This window comes from Vanellus vanellus (genome assembly GCF_965231255.1).
Source record: "Vanellus vanellus genome assembly, chromosome: 1".
NCBI lineage: Eukaryota > Metazoa > Chordata > Aves > Charadriiformes > Charadriidae > Vanellus > Vanellus vanellus.
Genome location: NC_138905.1, coordinates 27,823,559 through 27,843,758, shown reverse-complemented (window position 1 = coordinate 27,843,758; position 20,200 = coordinate 27,823,559). Strand labels below are relative to the sequence as shown.

General features: G+C 41.8%; 2 protein-coding genes across 3 annotated transcripts in view; one reads left to right on the top strand and one right to left on the bottom strand.

The window, feature by feature from the left end:
- Window positions 1-6,201, top strand: part of CFTR (CF transmembrane conductance regulator) — a gene marked incomplete at both ends in the record, with an annotated part of 91,007 nt that extends 84,806 nt beyond the window's left edge. For both annotated transcript variants that reach the window (XM_082479818.1, XM_082479817.1), the window contains 3 exons: window positions 2,959-3,131; window positions 3,483-3,588; window positions 5,995-6,201. In XM_082479818.1, coding sequence (XP_082335944.1) covers window positions 2,959-3,131; window positions 3,483-3,588; window positions 5,995-6,201 — 486 coding nt within the window. The remainder of the gene's footprint in view (window positions 1-2,958; window positions 3,132-3,482; window positions 3,589-5,994) is intronic.
- An 8,588-nt stretch (window positions 6,202-14,789) lies between these two features.
- The window catches only part of CTTNBP2 (cortactin binding protein 2), a 90,375-nt gene continuing 84,964 nt past the window's right edge, over window positions 14,790-20,200 (bottom strand). The window contains exons 22-23 of the mRNA XM_082493267.1: window positions 18,758-18,859; window positions 14,790-15,690 (exon numbers count right to left, since the gene is read on the bottom strand). Coding sequence (XP_082349393.1) covers window positions 15,445-15,690; window positions 18,758-18,859 — 348 coding nt within the window. The 3' untranslated portion in view covers window positions 14,790-15,444. The remainder of the gene's footprint in view (window positions 15,691-18,757; window positions 18,860-20,200) is intronic.

Below are 20,200 nucleotides of genomic sequence, written 5' to 3'. Positions count from 1 at the left end.
CCTTTGTCAGAGATTAAAAAAAAAAAAAAAAAAGATAAACTTCCATACAGGCCAGTCTGGGTTCCTCATGCAGTGATTTAGCGTAGGTGAGGTTTTATGTTTGGCTCTGCTGGGTGACTCTGAGAAAAAAAAAGTGGAGGAAGCTGATACAGCAAAACGGCCTGTAATCTTTTCTTACTTTAATGCCTTGCCAAATACATGAAATCTCTGCAAGGCATTTTTCTACCAAAATGCGTAAACTTGACTAGTAAACATTTTGGAGGCCAGAAAAAAAGCGAAAAATGTCTATGGACTGCTCTAGAAATACGAGCGGTGTTATTGCAATAGGAAATATTTATATTCAGCACAGAAAAACCTGTCCTCAAAATATTTCCCAGTTATTGCGTTTCTCAGGCCACCGTGAAGCCAGCCGAGAAGGAGCACTCTCTGACACCACACTCAGGCTCACTTCTGGATTGTGTCACGGGCAGCTGCCTCTTGCGTGGAAAATAAGAATCATGGCATATTAGATATTATGAACCTGAAGGTTTTCTTCTAATTTTATGTTGAGGTTTTAGCAACACTTTTGTTTTCAAATTCCCCAAGATTAGGGTCAGATTTTTACAATTCTTTTTCTACCTTGAGCTAAAGCCTATGCATTATGGTTGTCAGCTGCCACCTATTGGTTCTGATAGTGCTAAATACGTTGCACGGATGTATGTAATGCCGAAAGAAAAGGCAGGTGAGAGTTACGGGAGGGAAAGGGCTGCAGCCTGAAAAGCAAGTGCCTTTTTCCAAGCTAGAGATGACCTAATTAATACAGACTCAACAATGAATTGGTGTCATTTTCCCTGTGCATTGCAAGTCTCAAGTATCAGAAAATGCCTATAAGTGTGGGACTTAATCCAAAAGCTTCCTCCTTTCCCATCTGGGAGGTTAAATCTGGCTCTGCTCGCTCTCTCGGGTTTATCTAATTTCTTCCCTATGTTTGGAAAAGGGGGAAGTAGACACTTACTACGAGTAATTTACTGGAAAATAAAAACATCATGACATTTTTGGTTAAACGATGAGACAGCAGTTTTTTAGCTGGTCCTAGCAGGGACAACGGGGTGCTCAGTGCTGTGCTTCTCCGCTTCTCGGGGTGTGGGGGGAATGGAGTGTGGATTAACATCCCCTTTCTTGAAAAAGACAAGCTCTCCTTCTGCTTTTGAGGATTGTTTTCACTCTGTGTGTGAATTGAGCCTGGGGTTTTAAAGAGCTAAAACCTCATTTACAACAGCATGAAAAAGAAATATTTTGAAGTGTTTATCATTAAGGAGTTCGGCAAATCCATATGTGATGCAGAGGTCGTCATGGCACGGGCGAGAGTGCAAAGCAAATAGAAAAGAAAAAGAGCTGTCATACTTTTTAGTAGGAGTGACTGGATTGTTTAAAGTGTTCATGCTCTTGAAATCTGGCGTGTTAGCGACAGTGAGTCAGTGGAACTTCGGGAGCAGGGCACAGAAAGAAAGCGAACTGTCGGCTTATCCCTGACCCACGTTGGCTGCAGAGGATTTAGGGAACGCTGCTGAGATCAGCATCTGCTTTTTACGCTCCTTGCAATCGGCTGCAGAGAGCAAGGCGTTGTCTGAAGAGATGTCGGATGTTTCACTTTTTATTGCGCTCATATTTCAGCACCTCAGTCTGTCAGACTTGGGTCAACTTTTGAGGCTCAGTTTTACTCTTGCAGTCAGCTGTCGGGACCCTACAGGTTCATGGAGAGACCTGGTGCAGTTTTAAGAAGAAAGCACCTTTTCCAGCCATTTGTTGCAAAATTTCATTAAAGGACACGATATGTGTTTGGAAGAAGAACGAGGAACAAGCAATGGCCCTAATTTGCTTATAAATAAAAGCATGAACCCTTCAGAAACACAACAGACATACCGCCACGCACCAGTTTAATATGGTTTCATGTAAAAGGGAAACACAAAGGAAGAATTCAAATTTTTTTTTTTTTTTTTTTCTCTGGAATGAAAATGAATTGCGGATCAGCAATATTTCAAAAATCCAAGGAGGGCTCTTCATACACCACGTGGGTTGCACTGCGTTTTTATAACATCTTTCGGAGCGACACAACTCACATATGTTTCCTAGTTCTCATATTTTATGAAAATTTCTCCAGAAGCGCTGCTGATTAGGTCAAGGAGCACAGTGGGTTTGAACCTGTGGAAGACACAAAGCCTTGCTTTGAGGTGCACAAAATCCATCTCCCAGTGACAGCGAAAAGGAGCACTGGAAGAAACAGTCAGAAAACATCTCCTGGGCGGGAGTCCGGTTTCTGGTCAAAGTGAAGCAGCTTCACTTGGCACGGACGCCCCTCTAAACATTTTGTCAGCATTGCTAGAGGGAAGTCCGTCATGCCGTTAGTATGAACAAAGTGTGCAGGACCTTTGGGGCAGTAAAAGGAGCAGATGTAAATGCTCTCAGAGACAACGGCCGGGGTGACCTGGGTTATTTTCTCTGTTGCCGTAATGTAGCATGTGAATTTTGGTCATTTCTTTTTACCCTCCTGACTAGGGTAAAACCAAGCCAAAGAGACTTGGTTTCCTTTCAAAAATCGCTTTCCTTAACATTTCCAATGACGTACATCGCTGCTGGATAAAAAGTTTCGAATGCATTGCTCTCTCTAGCCTGCTAACTCAGAATGTTTTGGTCAAAATGCCAAAACTCATTGTATGTGACAAAAAAATGAAGCATTAACTTTCAGCTTCCCAACGTAAATCCTAGCGTGTTGTAAGAGTCAAATATTTCAGTGCTTTTCACATCATCCAGCTACCTGCTTGTAGTCTTTATAGGGCAGGTTCTCCTTTTCATCAATTTGTATTTCCTCTTTGCTGTCAGAAATGGAAGACGAGGGAATTAAAGGCACTGGTTGCCATACCCACAGTCAGCAATAACTGTATCTCGCTGATTTTTTCCTGTTCTTTTTCTTTCCGGCAGGTTGGGCTGAAGTCCGTAATTGAGCAATTTCCAGGCCAGCTTGATTTCGTTCTTGTGGATGGAGGCTGTGTCCTCAGTCACGGTCACAAACAGCTGATGTGCCTTGCCCGTTCGGTTCTCAGCAAAGCTAAAATCTTGCTGCTCGATGAACCAAGTGCTCACCTGGACCCTGTGTACGTTTTGTTCGTTTATTCTATCTTCTAATACAAAATAAGATAATCAGTGAGGCCGCACCATCTAAAGAACTTTTGTAACTTGTCTGCTCTGTTACTAAACCTAATTTCAGTCATACACGTTAGTAATTGTGCATGGAGGATCAGGGTAGCCTAATTACAACCTTAGCTTTATGGCTGATACCTACTCTCACAGCAGAAATGCAGCACGCTGAGACACTGCAGAGCGCTGGTGTCCACACACGGGAGCTTTACAACACGCAGCGGGGCTATTAAATACCATCAGTAAAGTTATGAGCTGTGCTGGCATGGGCATTGCTGTCTAAAGGCTGATGCTTGTTTGCCTTTCAGAACTTCCCAAGTGATCAGGAAGACTCTGAAGCATGCGTTTGCCAACTGCACGGTGATACTCTCCGAACACAGGCTGGAGGCGATGCTGGAGTGCCAGCGATTTTTGGTGAGTGTTTCTCATAGTCTCACATGCTGTTGTTTCATTACATGAACGTGCAAAACACACCAAGCCGAATTGATGAAGTCAGCTGGATTGATGGGGGTCATTCAGGGCAGTTGGGCAACCTAGTGACCTGCAGAAGAGCAGCAGGCTCCCGTGTGCTCTTTCACATGAGCTGTGATAGACACCTGTCTTCAGATGAGCTTGGTCACAATACGGAGGTGATTCTGCCCCTCTACTCTACTCTGGTGAGACCCCACCTGGAGTACTGCGTCCAGCTCTGGAACCCCCAACATAAACAAAACATGGACCTGTTGGAGCAGGACCAGAGGAGGGCCACAAAGATGATCAGAGGGCTGGAGCACCTCTCCTATGAGGACAGGCTGAGAGAGTTGGGGTTGTTCATCCTGGAGAAGAGAAGGCTCCGGGGTGACCTTATTGTGGCCTTCCAGTACCTAAAGGGTTCCTACAGGAGAGCTGGTGAGGGACTTTTTACAAGGGCATGTAGTGATAGGGTGAGGGGAAATGGCTTCAAATTGGAAGAAGGTAGATTTAGGTTAGATGTTAGGAAGAAAGTTTTCACTCTGAGGTTGGTGAGGCACTGGAACAGGTTGCCCAGAGAAGCTGTGGATGCCCCATCCCTGGAGGTGTTCAAGGCCAGGCTGGGGGGGGCTTGGAGCAACCTGGTCTAGCAGGAGGTGTCCCTGCCCATGGAATGGGTGTTGGGACTAGATGATCTTCAAGGTCTCTTCCAACCTAAACCATTCTATGATTCTATGGAAGAGCTGAATTCCTTCCTTCAACCAGAACAGTTGTGTAGGTTACCCAGCTGCTGATCCAGGTGCCTTACATTGCCAATAGGCTTAGGAGCTCCAGAAAAATCCCAGCATCTCACAGAGCTTTGCCATCGCTAATGCAGAAACAGCTCCACTTGTTCTTGAGCAATGGGAGGCTCCATGGAGCAGAGGGGTTTCCTGAGAAAACATCTGATGGTCAGAATTGCTGATTTCTTTTATCAAGCCACTTGAATATTCCTTTCTCATTTATTCAAGGTGACAAAGTATTAAAGTCCTAGAGTATCTCCTTTGATAGTAAATGGTTAGTAAAGGAAATAAAAGTCAAGTTATGTAATTGTTCTTACAAATGAAGTTTCTTCCTCTGTATTTTCTTGACTTTTCCATTAGACAGGACCTTCATTTTATTAGAGGAGTGAAACATGGTTTTCCATGTGTATTTGCTTGGGTCTATTGGCACAGCAGGAGGAATAGGGCCTGAAGTTGAAGCGGGCTTATCAATAGGCAGGTTGGACGTCCTTTTGGACGTGCTACTCCTCTACGTGTGCTGGACCTCAGCCTCGCCTCCAGCCCTCGGCCTGTGCTGCGCTGGGCTGTGTCGGCAGAGCCCGGGCAGGCGGGCAGCCTCTGCCCGCAGCAGGTTTCCCACCCTCCAAAAAACATTTTACCAACAGAGCTGCTAAAAGGTCTTTCCTGTCAGACCTGTGCCCTCACCCAGGATGTGCTGGCATTGCAATGCCAGTGGAGAAGCCTGATTTTTCCCAGTCTGCTGCCTGACAGGGAAGGCTGGCACAGCCGTACAGGGCAAACCTGTTGTCTCCTTCAAACACAGGCCAGCAGCACTTCCTTGTTTGGTGAGAAGAAAGCAAAGAAAGGCTGGCACCTTGCTGGCAGCTTTCTCCATCTGCTTGAGATTTAACTCTGTTTTCTGCAGTTAACGCTTTCTTAACCCGGCAATTTAGCAGTGCCAGGGAAATGCCACGGTACCTGGAGACATCAACAAACGATCTCAGAGGTGAAAATCAAGTCTCAAGGAGAAACCAGGAATCCCAATGGCATTTTCTAACTTGAGCAATAGGCACATTTCATAGAACCATAGAATGGTTTAGTTTGGAAGGGACCTTGAAGACCATCTAGTTCCAACCCCCCTGCCATGGGCAGGGACACCTCCCACTAGACCAGGGTGCTCCAAGCCCCATCCGGCCTGGTCTTGAACACCTCCAGGGATGGGGCATCCACAACTTCTCTGCGAAACCTGTTCCAGTGCCTCACCAACCTCAGAGTGAAAACTTTCTTCCTAATATCTAATCTAAATCTACCTTCTTCCAATTTGAAGCCATTGCCCCTCACCCTATCATTACATGCCCTTGTAAAAAGTCCCTCACCAGCTCTCCTGTAGGAACCCTTTAGGTACTGGAAGGCCACAATAAGGTCTCCATTTCTACATGTTAAAATTTTAGTGTCTGTTTTTATCGTTATAATTAGAAATTGCAAACTATAAACAGGGCTTTTCCTGCTAGAAGATCTCTGTTGTGTCCCCATGTCTCTTCCTTGCTCTGTTAGATGAATTCTGTCAGCGCCACCATTCCCCATGTAATGATGTGATATGTTTCTTCAGGTAATCGAGGACAATAAAGTGCGGCAGTATGAATCCATTCAGAAGCTTCTGAACGAAAAGAGCTCCTTCAGGCAAGCCATCAGCCATGCTGACCGCCTTAAGCTACTCCCAGTGCACCACAGGAACTCCAGCAAACGCAAACCTAGACCCCAAATCACTGCCTTGCAGGAGGAAACGGAGGAAGAAGTACAGGAGACAAGGCTGTGAGACGTGGTGTGGGCACCCTCTTTGCGGAGCGACTCGTCAGCAGTGCCCCGCGATGACAGGACCAGCACTTCTGAACCTGTGGGAGCCATGCACAAATTGAACCTTGCAGGAGGTGCAGCGACTATGCGTGCATTTGGGAATTACTTCCCTTCCATCATTAATCATGTGCAACTTAGTACATTCTTTGAAGTTTTGCCACTTGTAATGGTAAAGCCAGACTTCCTTTGAAAAGCTGCTCTAATGCGGTACAAATGAGATGGCAAGCAGAAGCAACCTGCTTTGCCCGACACAATCATTTCGGAAAACTTATAGAAATGTTCTTACTGGGGTGAGATGTCCAGACAGCAGGAAGGATGTGAGAAAAATAATCAAACCTGGGTGGAAAATAGAAAAATCAGAATGAGAAAAGCCTCTTTGGATTCACTTCCTGCAAACAAATTAAGGGACGATATCAGCAAGGCGCACAGAAAACTTCCTCCTCTTTGTTTTTCATGCAGCAACTGTAATTTCAACTGAGCAGAAAAAAACCCTTTCGTAAGAGCGCACCACTCTGTGCATATAGGTGAGAATGAAGGAAGAGAGGATATTGACTTGCAAGCCAGTCAACATCTGTCACGTCTCCAGGGTTAAGGGAGAATTGATATTACCTTTTAAAACCTGGGAGATGCTCCAGCCAACCCCGCACACCCTCACAGCAGGATGGCTGCAGCCTCACCTCAGTCTCTAGCGAAAGGTAGGACTCCTGCCCGTGGAACTGTGATAGTTGGCACAGGTCTGGCACCTTTGCGTGCCTTTTACTCTGGCCTAAAAAAAAATAAAAAAAAATAAAAAGAAGAAGAAGAAGAAACCTCTCTCTGAAGCTCTGAAGTAGACTTTAATAATGAAAATCATTTTTATACTCTTCTGGTTTGCAGTTTTATGATGAAACCAAACTTTCTCTAGGATATTTTATTTATTTTAATATTGTTGCAGACATTTACTAAGGAAATGATGTATTTTAAGAGTGATTATGTACTACAAAGAAAAATATATTTGTACAAAATGTTTTATATTTTAATTGTTGTTTTTTTTTTTTTTTTTTTTTGCTACTAGTCTTTGATGTCACATTATGATAGAGCTGTTAAAAACCAGGGCAGCCCCTGAGTTAGGCCAGGTACTGTCCAATGCTGTCTTTGTGCACTCAAGTATTCTAGCGATACAGACATTTCAGATTATCTTTTTTTTTTTTTTTCTTTAAATAATAAAAAAAAATTAAATAAAAAAGAGACTGCCTGTACGACACGTTACAACACACACCTCCCCCCGCGGTGTGGACACCACAGACCTATTCCGCTCCTTCCGCTGCAGTCATTGCTGCCTATTAAAAAAACGCGTGCGTGGGTTTTAATAAATACGTTCTATTTATTACAGAACGAGTGGATAGAGCCGGGGCCGGGGCCGGGGCGGGCGGCACTAGGTGGTGCTGCGGGGCTCCGCAGCGGGTCCCGGCTCGCCGGTCGCCCTCCGCCCCGCAGCCCGCCCGGCGGCGGCGGCGAGGTCCCGCCCGGCCCCCTCGCTACCCCCGGGAGGGGGGAGGCATTTGGGAAAAGAAAGGCTCTAAAAAGAGCCTTTTTAAGGCCGCCGCTCCCAGCACCATTCGAGCGCTTTGCAGATATGAAGCGGTTGGAAATGAGCTTTGTGCCTCGGGCACCGCTTGAAGCCCTAAAGCTGCAAAGAGCAGCACATGCGAGTCTTGAAAATAAACTCTTTTAGGCATCGTGTAGCAGCAGCAGCGGCAGCCGTGGCCCCAGCCGGTGACAGTGTCCGGCTGGGCGCTCTGCTCCGAGGCCACTCAAGGTGGCTGCTGGGTCCGGTTGAGCCTGCGAGTGCCAGAGCTGGATCTGGAAAAGTGGCTCCCACTGTCCAACTCTTGTCTCCCTCTGTCCCACATTCCATATTTTCTGGCCCTCATTACCTGTTTCCTCTGGAAATACACTTTTTCTTTCTGTTGTATTCTTTTTCCCCACCCAGTCCATTATACTGTATTTTTATTCCTCTCTGTCTTCTAGCACTTACTTGGACCTCTCCCCTCCCTCTGCGTGAGCATCTCCTTGCTTTACCTTATTTTCTCCATGAAGCAATGCCCCTTATTCACAGAGTTCTGGATACCCTCAAGTCTCTGTTTTGCTGTGTCGCTGTTTCTCTCCCACTCAGCTCTGCTTGCTTTAACCTTTATAACAACTGAAACCCAACTGTACATTGAAGGAGCATCACTTTTGAACCCCATCTCCATTCCCTGTACCCCCTCAAATTGTTCCCCTCACAGTGTGTATCGCTTTTCTCACACAGCCAGCTCGCTGTTTGTACAAGTCCTTACAACATACGCGGGCCAAGCCTGGCTGGGACACCAGCGCTGCTGCAGGGCGGCCAAGCCCAAGGAGGAATGCCAAGGATCACTCTTTTTCAGGATGTTACTCAGAGTAGCAGACATACCAGGCGGGAGAGTTTATTATCTAAATAAACAAGATGATATGGAAAGATCAGCAGAAAAGCAACCCCACGTCATCAGAATCAGTGCGCACTTCAAAGCTTGCACAATTAGTAGCGTTAATTTTGGGGGGTCATTGTCAGAGAGAGTTAAGAGGTGGCAAGTTGGACCAAACAGACAAGGAGACATTTCAAGAAAGAAAAGGGTAAATACAGCAGGAGGATGTAGTAGATGGGACATACATGGAAGCTGCTGATACAGACACTCAGAAGGCACTTTGAAGGAAAAAATAAATGAGTCAACTGACTGCCCCCTGTCCTCTAGGACAACACCCATCAAAGCAGCTTCTGCCGTCAGTACCTGGCTACCACCACTGTCGTGCCTGCCCCAAAGAGCCCCGGCAAGATCCTGCAGAAATTCTTCTCTCTCTGCCCTCCGAGGGCGAGTGGGAAAAGGCTGGAGAACGTGGTATTTCTTGCAGTCCAAAAATACTGCTTCAGCTACTTTGGAGCTCAGGCTGGAACAGGAGGTAAGTGGCTACCAGCCTCCATAATGAGGAGGAGGACAGCATCTGCTTCCCAGCAAAGGTCGAGAAGAGCACGTTACCTTCTAGAATACGCGTTCTTGTACTTGCTGTCAGTGGGATAACAGCTCCCAGGGCTGTTTGCCTGAAGCTAAGCTGGGAAGTTAAACGTACTGCTCATGTTGGAAAATGGAGCACAAGGGGAGAAAAAAAGAGGCCATAACCCAAGCACAGAGAAAGCAAAGAACAATGACCTTCATAAAGGCAGGCTGAGCATTGTTTAAGAGAACTTTTCATGTGCTTCGTTTTTGCATACATTTGATAAAACAAAACAAATATTAAAAAAATACTCCTCCTAAAGCTCTTTGTTATTAAAAACATACACTTGTACTATTAAAATGTACGCATGTGTGTACAATATATGGCCAAAGAAAAGAGCATGCTGACATGAAGATTTAATTTTACAGCCTTCTAGGAAGAAACAAACAAACAAAAAGCTGAAAAGAGTACTCTGCAGAGGCTCTGTAGCTCTCCTTAAGTACAGAGGAGAAGGGTGGCCAAGCTGCTAAGACAGCACTAAGAAGCATTTAGGACAGCAAAGGCCAAGCAAAGTTAACCTAAACAAACTTGAACTGTACACATTTAGCCATCTTCGTAAATCTTACATACACAATATCTACAGAAAGCAGCTTCATAATCATCATTAGCAGGAAGTGCTCAATATCTCACTGGGGTCAAACTAGTCTGCTATTCCAAAAAACCAATTTTCTTCCACAGTTGCTTAATTGGCATCTTACCAGCTTTAGTATTTTATTCATTAAATATCTATTTCCAAAGTCTTTCTTAAGATCTACCTCCTCCATTTCCACAAGCCTCTCGCATCGCTCAGCCTGCTACCCCAGTGTCAGAGCTGTTAAACACCCAATGGCCTCTGCACTTGGAATCATAGAATTGTTTAAGTTGGAAAAGACCTTTAAGATCATTGAGTCCAACTATTAATCTAGGACTGCCAAAACCACCACTAAACCATGTCCCTAAGTGCCATGTCTACACTCTTTCAAGTGCCTCCAGTGATGGCAACTCCACCACTTCCCTGGGCAGCCTGTTACAATACTTGATAACCCTTTCTGTGAAGAAATTTTTCCTAAGATCCAATCTAAACCTCCCCGGTGCAACTTGAGGCTGTTTCATCTTGTCTTATTGCTTGTTATTTGGGAGAAGAGGCTGACCCCCACCTCGCTACACCCTCCTGTCAGGTAGTTGTAGAGAGAGATAAGGTCTCCCGTCAGCCTCCTTTTCTCTCCAGGCTAAACAACCCCAGTTCCCTCAGCCGCTCCTCATAAGACTTGTGCTTGAGACCCTTCACCAGCTTCATTGCCCTTCTCCGGACACGTTCCAGTACCTCAATGACTTTCCTGTGGTGAGGGGCCCAAAACTGAACACAGTATTCCAGGTGTGGCCTTACCAATGCCGAGTAGAGATGGAGACAGTCGCTTCCTTAGTCCTGCTGGTCACACTATTCCTGATACAGGCCATGCTGGCTCACATTCAGCTGGCTGCCCACCAACACCCCCAGGTCTTTTTCTGCCGGGCAGCTTTCCAGCCACTCCACCCCAAGCCTGTAGCACTGTATGGGGTTGTTGTGACCCAAGTGCAGGACCCGGCACTTGGCCTTGTTGAACCTCATACCATTTGCCTCGGCCCATCGATCCAGCCTGTGCAGATCCCTCTGCAGAACCTTCCTACCCTCAAGCAGGTCCCACCCAACTTGGTGTCATCTGCAAACTGACTGAAGGTGCACTCAACCCCCTCATCCAGATCATTGATAAAGATATTAAACAGAACTGGCCCGGATACTTCTGCCCTGTTCAAGCAACAGATTTAAGTCATGTCTTCGAAGTGTGGCAGCTCTTGGAAAAGGCACCTTTAAAAACATTTCCTCACATTAAGCTTAATTATGAATTGGCATTAATTGTTGAAGATCAGTTCAGAACTATATAACTTATTGCATTTTACTTACTTTATCTAAAAAGTATCCTGGTAACTTTTTTCTCTTCTTTCTGATATAGCTTTGGTATTTTAGCTCTACTATTACTTCGCTACAATTTAACGTCTGGAATAAAAACAACAACACTGGAGAACTGCATGTACAATTATTCACTAATGGATAATTAATTGCCGCCTAAAAATCTTGCAAATCAACCAACGTGCAATGCAATACAGTAACACATTTCCTTTACAAACCCTCATGTTCTCCCAAACCAATTTCCTGTTCCTAGGATAAACAATGATACTACTAATTTTATTTGCCGGGGCTTACTTCAACCTCAAAATACAGTCCTTGTAAATGCAGCTGGAGGTTTTCAAGTGCTGTGTAACTTTCTTGCCTGTTATTTTCTCTCCTTTCTCAACAGGTTCCTTCTCACTGCGATCAGAGCTTTAACGCGTGAATGGGTTTTCTTAGTTTCCTCTCCCAAAATATTTTTAAACATATTATATAAAAATGAATGTTGGTGTCCCTCTGATACATTCAGGGGCCCACAGTTACCCCTGCTGTGTCTGTGATGAGCCTGTGAGGTGGGTGTAAACTTTGCAGCTGGACTACCACTGTCCTGAGAAAGTATTTCCCCTCTTCCAAACTTCCTTCTGTTCCTCTAAATCCTTGGCATTAGAACTCCTCGCTCTCCAGTATCTTAACTGTATGCAGAGGAAACTTCTGCCTTCTGAGCCTGCCTTTGCTACAGCCCAGCACAAGCACACCTCGTGCCGCCTCAACAGTCGCTTTGACTTCCAGTTTCTGACGAACAGCCAGTACAGTAACAGAACAGTAATTCTAAAGTCTCTTAACCATGGTTTGAACATCACAAACATCACTTTAGCGGGAGTTAGCACCAAAAAAGTGGGCCCTCGGCCTGTCTCCAAATTGGCTCCTTCTACAACCATCTTCCACTTGTAGATGCTATTCTGCTTTTCCAGTTTTATGGGAAAGATGGAGGGTTTTGATTTGTTTTGTAAATCACTTGAGCTGTATTATGCAAAGGGACGAGCCTCAGAAATCCTGGCTCTCTGATTTTGCTCTTGCTGATGAGTGTTGTTGCCTTTGTTGAATGATGGAGCAGGTTTCTTCACACTTTTCATTTTGGAGCTCAAGTTCAGAAACTAAATAACCGAGGCAAATATTGTTTGATGGTCTCAGACATTCTTTTAAGGAACATATTCCATATTCTTTGTCAAAAAATAAGAACCCTAGGAGACATGCTGAAAGATTTTATTTTCAGAACTCACTTGAAGTGCGGAGCTGGAAAGTTTAGGACCTGCCAAGGCCATTGGTGGATGAGAATGATCTTTCAAGTCCCCTTGGTTGAAGAGATTGAGTTATGTATAAGGAGTGTAGTGGGGTCGGACAGGGTCTTTTCCCTGACCTGTGGAATGGATGCAACCTCTGAGGCTTCCCTGTACGTTCCTCCATATAGACAGGGTATCTCTGTCTCCACTTCTCAGTATCTCTGTCTCCACTTCTCACACCTCTTTTAAAGATATGGAAAGGGGTAATAGATGGGAGCAGAGTGCAGCATGGCGTAGTGTGGTCCACCATAGATGGCATACTTAAAACCTCTCTGCTAAGACACAGGAAGGAACGAAGAAAAATTATTTTGCTCATTACTAACCCAAACTGAGTGTGGTTGATAGTACAAGTCATGTTATGTGCAGCGCTGTTTGTAGCACTGCAGGAAGAGACTGAAGACACGGTGAAGCCCCGAACTCATGAGCAGAGCCGTGCCTTGCTTCTGCACAATCTGTCACAATCCAAATGACAAACCAATGGAGAAGCCAGAGTGTTCACAGGCAAACTATTTTATGGTTGTGTGGTTTTTACCAGGGGAGGGCAGGAACTGATAAGGCCTAATAAGAGATCTTAACAGTTACTACAGGAGAAAAGATTCAATTAAGAGATTTGCTAAATACCACGTGATTGAACACTGCGTTGAACTGACAGGCAAACGAAATGATAGCAGATCGAAGTCCATCAGGTAAAAGATGCAGATAGAGAGAGATTAGGACAGCAGGCTGAAAAGAAAGGATAATGAGGGCATTGAAAGGCAATGCTAAGTTTAGCAATAGAGACCTAACTTTCAAACCACGGACAGATGATCAGAGTTACTCTGTCTTCTGCAGATTTTCACTCAAAAGTACAGCACAGGAGACTTTTGATTCTCACAGACAATATACAGTCTTAAAATATATCTCGAAACATGTTTTAGGACACAGTGCCTAAGATCTTCCCACACAGAAACACTCTGCTAACTCTTGATCTAAATGAGGTTTGACATTTCCAAGGTGTATTTTCAATGTAGAACAAACCTTGCTTAGAAGCACATGAGAATTTTTCTTTTCTTATAGCTCTTTTAAAAAAAAAAAAAATTACTGTTATTGCAAATCCTGATGTTGTAACTTGCATGATCATTACAAAAAAAAACATTTTCCATTTTGTATTCCTCCCTAGCCTGAAATCCATGCCTGAGCTGCTCACACGAGCTATCGCACTGCTTCTCACGCCGCTTCAGCACGTAAGGGGTGCTAATTGCTGACACCCATTTCTCTGACCTCCAATGGTTTGCAGCTGACGCACTCTGCTAAGAGCCAACTGCAAAAGTAGCATCTCATTTTTCAGCACCAAAATTACGGCAAAAAAAACCACCCCAGCCCCACCCCGAGAAATCATCGGTATTCATTTATATGTTACTATCATACAAGAAATAGAAGCTTTAATAAAAAAGTGATTACTGAAAGATACGGTGCTTTCTAAATATACCATACAGGAAATGATTACAGAAATAAGCTTCTAATATTCTGTATCGAAAGAGATACCACACATATACAAACAGCAAGACAGACAACATGCGGTACAAAAATTTTATTGACATGAGTTAGGGATGACTGTTTTACATATAAAGATGAAGTGCTAGGAAACAGTTAGGCAATCCTTTCCTCTTCCAGGCTTTTCTTGAGCCAAATGCTACTTTGGAAATTATAGGCATGACCATGTTACTGGCCATAGCTCTCAAAACCGTCTCCCGAGAGCCCATGAGAAAGCATCTGAGTCTGATCTCAAGAAGACTGCTCTCTCCTCTCCCTACCAGATGAGGTATCGAGACAGCGAGCGTTTCCACATTATTACAGTTCAAAAGTATGTACCTGTATCTACTGTAAGGAGAGGCTGGGGAAATAATCCCTTTGCAGAAACTCTCCCTTCGTGGGAACATGATCTACCTCTGTAGTGGGGGGAAAAATGAAAGAGACTTAATTTTAACTGCAACTCAAGTATCATTTCACAGCAATTACATCTTAAATTCACAATAGAAATTGATAATTACATAGTAACTCATGTTATCGCTACTACATTATCTCCGATAATACTGTAGTTAAGCTTGTGCTCAAATCCCTTTTCAGTAAATTCTGTTTCTGTAAAACACTATGATTTCTCGGATACTTTTAAAACACTACTGAAGTATATAAAAGTTTTTACAGTATACAAGAAAAACTAAGTTAATAAATGATCACATTTTCTTCAATTCTATCAAAGAATAAGAGTCTGAGAAAAATAACTTTTATTGCATTTTAATTTCTCAATTTCTCCTTTTTTAAAAGGTAACAGTTATAACGGAAATTCAGGACATTTTAGTGAAGAGAAGCTTGGGAGAAAGAAAATCACAATCAGCAGGCAGGTGATGGGGAAATCAAAGTATTTAATATGGCTTGTAGCTGAAAGTAATTGATCTGCATTTCCAATCATTTTAGTTATTGCCACATTCCATTACTTTTTCATTAAGTGAAGATAAAAACGTGTCTTTAAAATGCATGTACAATAGCTTTAAGCCATTGCTGTACATATTGTGCAACTCATCTGAATGCAGTTTATCACGTGAACTTAATAGAATATATTTATGTACAGTATATACACAAACAGAATCCTGTGGTAATACCCCTGAATGTTATCATTTAAACGAGTAATTTTCATAATAAAAGAAGAAGAAAAAAACCCCAAACATCTATGAAGGTAGCAAAACTGCCCATTTCTGAAGTTTAAATCAATATTATTTCCAGCTGATTTACATAGAAATAAAACTGTGGTCCTGTACAAACTTTACATTACAGGGAAACAGTTTATTTTTAAAAAATATTTACATATTTGAGTACTTGGTTCTTTGCAATAGAGATTATATGAACACAGAAAATTGTATGGTAGGCAGGTTTATTTATTAGATTTTTCTATTTGTTCTTTTTTGTGCAAATTCCAAATCTCTCTTTTTGTGTTATTATCTGCCTCTATTTGCCTTGTATTACTGCTGCTGCTTTTTTTAGTGTTCTGTGAAGGCTGGGTGACTTTACTTCTAGGAACAGGAAGAAAAGATTTAACTCTTGAAACACCCAACTCAGTCTTTGATTTACTGTTGCTGCTTTCCACAGTTCGACTGCTGCTGAGAGGACGCATTCCATCCTACGAATCAAAAAAAGCATTTTCCGTATAAATAATTATTGCTGTTCAGCCTAAAAATCAACCAACCAACCCTACCAGCCCCATGGAACCTTTCTTATTTACAATCTTTTGCAGTTTAATATGACAGCTTCTTACTACTTGGTGAACAAACCACGGCTCGTTTTTGCTTCTTTGACTGAAAGGAAATATCATCAACACATTAGAATACCAAAATAAGTCAATGGAGCTTATGCATTGCCACTGAAAAAAAAACCTGTAAAATTGATTCTCAGATGTATCAATTTCAGGAGTACTCAAATAAAAAAATTCTTGTTTTTTCCTTCATTACTGTGGAAAAATGAAAGCTGCAGCCACAGCTAAAAGGGAAAACATGGAAATTTAGGTAGTTATGAGCAAAAAAGTCAGCTTTACAGCTTGAATAAAGATATTCACATTTTTGGTAGCATCAAGTTGATAAATAATAACAAAATAATCATGACAAAAATAATACTCACAAGTTGAAATGCTAGTTACATTTTTATCCATAATCTTACAGATTGCTTTCTTACAAATTAGGATTTTAGCATCTCAAATTATTTATGCTAAGAAGCTACATTCTTAAAAACTGGACCATATTCATCCTGCCCAACTTAGATACCTGAAGTGCCAAAGTCAGGCGTGTTGTCACTTTTTGTTCCTTTATAGTCTGGGAGAATTAGGTTAGATAAGCCATTTTATGATGCTCACTAACATATATCTTTCATGAGAGATGCCTTCTTTTCCACTAACAGGACAGGAGAATTAGGACTGCAACTGTTAGCATCAGTTGAATCCAGATCACCCTCTGGGCAGCAATATTAAAAAGTTCATTTTCACCATCAGCTACTGCTGTTCACGTAAAGGTTGGTGGTGTGAAAAAACAGACTATTCTTCACTGTCTATTCCTTATTAATCCTTGATTGCATAAATTTATTTGTATCCTGCGTCAAAGATTTTCTATCTTTTATCAGTTTTCTTTTTCTCCTTTGCATATTTGAAAGCATTTTTTCTTCCAGCCAATTAAAAATAAATAGAATTATGGGTCTGTTGCCCTTTTAAGTAATTTGTCTCATTACTGTTGATCAGATCTCCTCTGCTCATGCAGTATTGCTTTTGTTACCTACAGAATTCTATTTACTGTCAGAAAAAGATGCTTTTCTAATCTCCAACTCTTTTTCAGACACCAGTTCTTGCAGCTGCATAGGTTTATCATCGTTACAATTGCTTCTAAAAGTTTGACTTCTGCTTCTAAACTGAGACTGTGCTCTTCTAATTTTTTGATAAATTTATTGTAGTAATGACTAGGTCTAGAAACAAATCTTGTCATTCAATTAGACCTCTATCTCCTCTAGCAAAAGGTTTGATTGCGTTTCCTTCATATTGGCCAACATTTCTGCTCAAAGATACGGGAAATAATTTTTTTTTTTATTGTGTATGAAATTTTTTGACTAAGTTCTTCAAAAAACTCAAAGGTAGCTAAGCTTGTCTACCTCCAGAGTCAATAGTTATGCCTTACATTGTTAGAAGGAATCTTAAAAGGAAAAAAAAATCACTAGGAAAAATTTACAGTAGGAATGGGTAAGTCAGCTGACTTACCAAATTATACAGGCACCACTACTATGTGAAGCTCTGACTTGGAATGTCTGAAATTAATGTGCTTAGAGAAATATTCAAAAGCAGTATATCTAAATGTGGATCTGCAATGTTAAAATGGTTTCTGTTAGCAGAGACTCTTCTCTGGATTTTAAGTAAAATTACAGAAAATATGCTAACATTTTCAATATTTGGATATGCAAAAATATGATGGTAAGGGTGGTAAGTCATCTTATCCAACTTTAGCTTTTTTAATGCTTAGGTGTGCAAGTTAAGCTATTTTCAGGGCTACTTCATTGTACCTGCAGAAAAAAGACAGAGTGTCTCCAGAAAACAATTTATCAGTCAGATAAAAGCATCTGGATGGGACTCTGGAGGACCCCTGTTGAGGGAACACAGAGGCCCTATGAGGGAACATAGACAACAGATTCTGCCCGGGCTAAGGTTGTGCGCTCAGAAGCTCTCTTGATGTTCAAAAACACAAGGAGCAAGAAAGAAAAGGGAAAAAAGTGTAACAACAGAGAAAGTATAATTTTTACTTTATTATCCAAAGAATGAAAACTAATCAGGATCTAATTTCATCTTCACATTTAGTAGGGACGTTAGCACCCGCAAACAACGACTTCAGTTTTTGAAAAGATGATGATCATGGACCTGTTACATCTTCCAGTAGTATTCAGCTTATCTTCCCTCTCTGAAACTGCTCTGAAGTAAGTAAAGTTTCTTTACATTTAGACTATCTTTTCCCAGAATCACCAAACTTATAACATAGGGTTTCTTTGGATTTCTCATAAATAATACAGCAAGACAACTATATATTACAACAAAAAGGTAGGCAGAAAAAAGAAACTAAATCCCCCATTAAAAAAAAAAATGCTACTCTTCAGAAACTCTGGTAATATCATGTCTTCTCAAAATTTCTACCACTGAGAGCTTTGACACCAGAGCAGCTCAATTCTACCCTTAGAAAAACAGTGGTTTGAAATCATATCTGTTTGGGTAATCACTACCAAAAAAAAAATGGTAGAAAAATAAACCATGAGCCAGCAATGTTACATCAAGAATTTAAAAAAGTTTTGCGCATTTGCAAACTTACTGAACAACATTAACTAGGGGGGAAAAATGAACCCGGGGCTTTTCTTTCTCTCAAAATCTGATGCAAATAACTTATAATGTCAAAGTAATGTCAACAACACTTGGCCTAGGGAGATGGCTTTATGTAAACATGAAAACTGAAGCAAATACATCCATTGTTTAATAAATCTTTAGTTTCCATTAAGACACATGGACGAAACTTGGCATGGTACATCTAGCAAGTTTCCTAAGAATCACCACAGTTTATTCTTGTAATAAACAGGGCACTGGAAGACTAATTCTTTGGATCCAATCAGGAATTCAGATTTTGGAGAAACTCAAGACACCTTCCCTATCCTACTACACAACTCGTTTCACCTACCTTTTGTGCTGTTGTTTTATTTGGATTAGTACCACTTGCTGAAAATGCAGGGTTTTTCTGAGAGTTATTGAACATCAATAGCTCATCTTTAGAATCTGCAATCTAAAAAAGATAAGAAAATGGTGATTTTTTTTTTAGTTATTCACAGCAGAGATTATGTTTCAATTTGCCAAATTTTTGAGCCTTGATTTTATTTTCTTGAAGGTTCTGTGAAGTGTAATGTATAAATATTCACAGAACGATAAAAGTATCTTTCCTTTACTCCTGACTGTGTTTGTAGATGGGAGATAAAGAGAGATATTTCACATCGACAATTGTCAGAGGAAGATTAAACATACATTTCCAGAGCAATACTATTCAGCGGAGCTTAAGGGCAGCTTCCCATTAAATTTTATCCAGCCCCAGGAACATCACAGCAAGGAATGATCCTTTTCTCTTTCTCCTGCCATGTTTCTTCCCTACTATTTTCCATCAAACCTTGTGACCATGCAATAGCAGACAGAGTCTGATCAGCCTTGCATCCTCACTGAAAACTATCTATCTTATCCTGGGGCAAGGTGATCCAATTCAACTCTCCAACTGCAAAAGTACTCAATCCCAACATAAGAGAGGCAGCAGGAACATATTTGAGTGCAAGGGCAAATTAGAGAGTAGAAGTACTTATTTTGATGGCAGCCTGAAATTACATCACACAAAGAAAACATGCAACAGCACCTTTACTTCTGTAAGGCTCTTCTAGGCGGCTAGGGAATTAACAACAGAAATTCCAGTCATGGATGGTTCCACCCATGGTGAGGAAACTGAACAAAAGACAGTGACATCTATCTCCTTCCTTATCTAACCCATATTTCCTTGAATTGTCAACAATGAGCAATTACATTTTACATGTTATTAAACACAATTTTAAGTTGGTTCCCATTTATTTAAGCCCATCCCATTCTTTCAAAGATAGATAATGGTAAATCCTTGCTAACTGACTAGTGATTAGCTTGCCAGCTTGGTGCATGTGACTCATGCAAGTACTGTAAATACTTTAAAAAAAAAAAAAAACAACAACCCAAAACAAAACACCATAATAAAGGATTTCATTAAATAGGTGGAAAAATCTTCCCAAACACAGTATTTCTTTTTTTAATAAAAACTTTGTTGACTTCTAAGCATAAACAGAATACTTAATAAAGCTAAACTAATGGAACTGCTGTTCAGGGAGATGCTAGAGGATGTAACGCACAGCCTAAGTGAACAATAGCCGAACACCGATTCTATCTGTGTTTCAAAAGATACGGATCAGCTGCTTCTGCGTGAACACAGCCTGCTGTCACAGCCATCTACTTCAGCTGTGCTGGGAGGAAAGAAGGAAAAGAATAAATAGCTACAGCTACAGGGAGAGCCGGGTGCTTTTGTTGTAGAAGGAAAAATGAGAGAGATCCACAGCTCCACCCT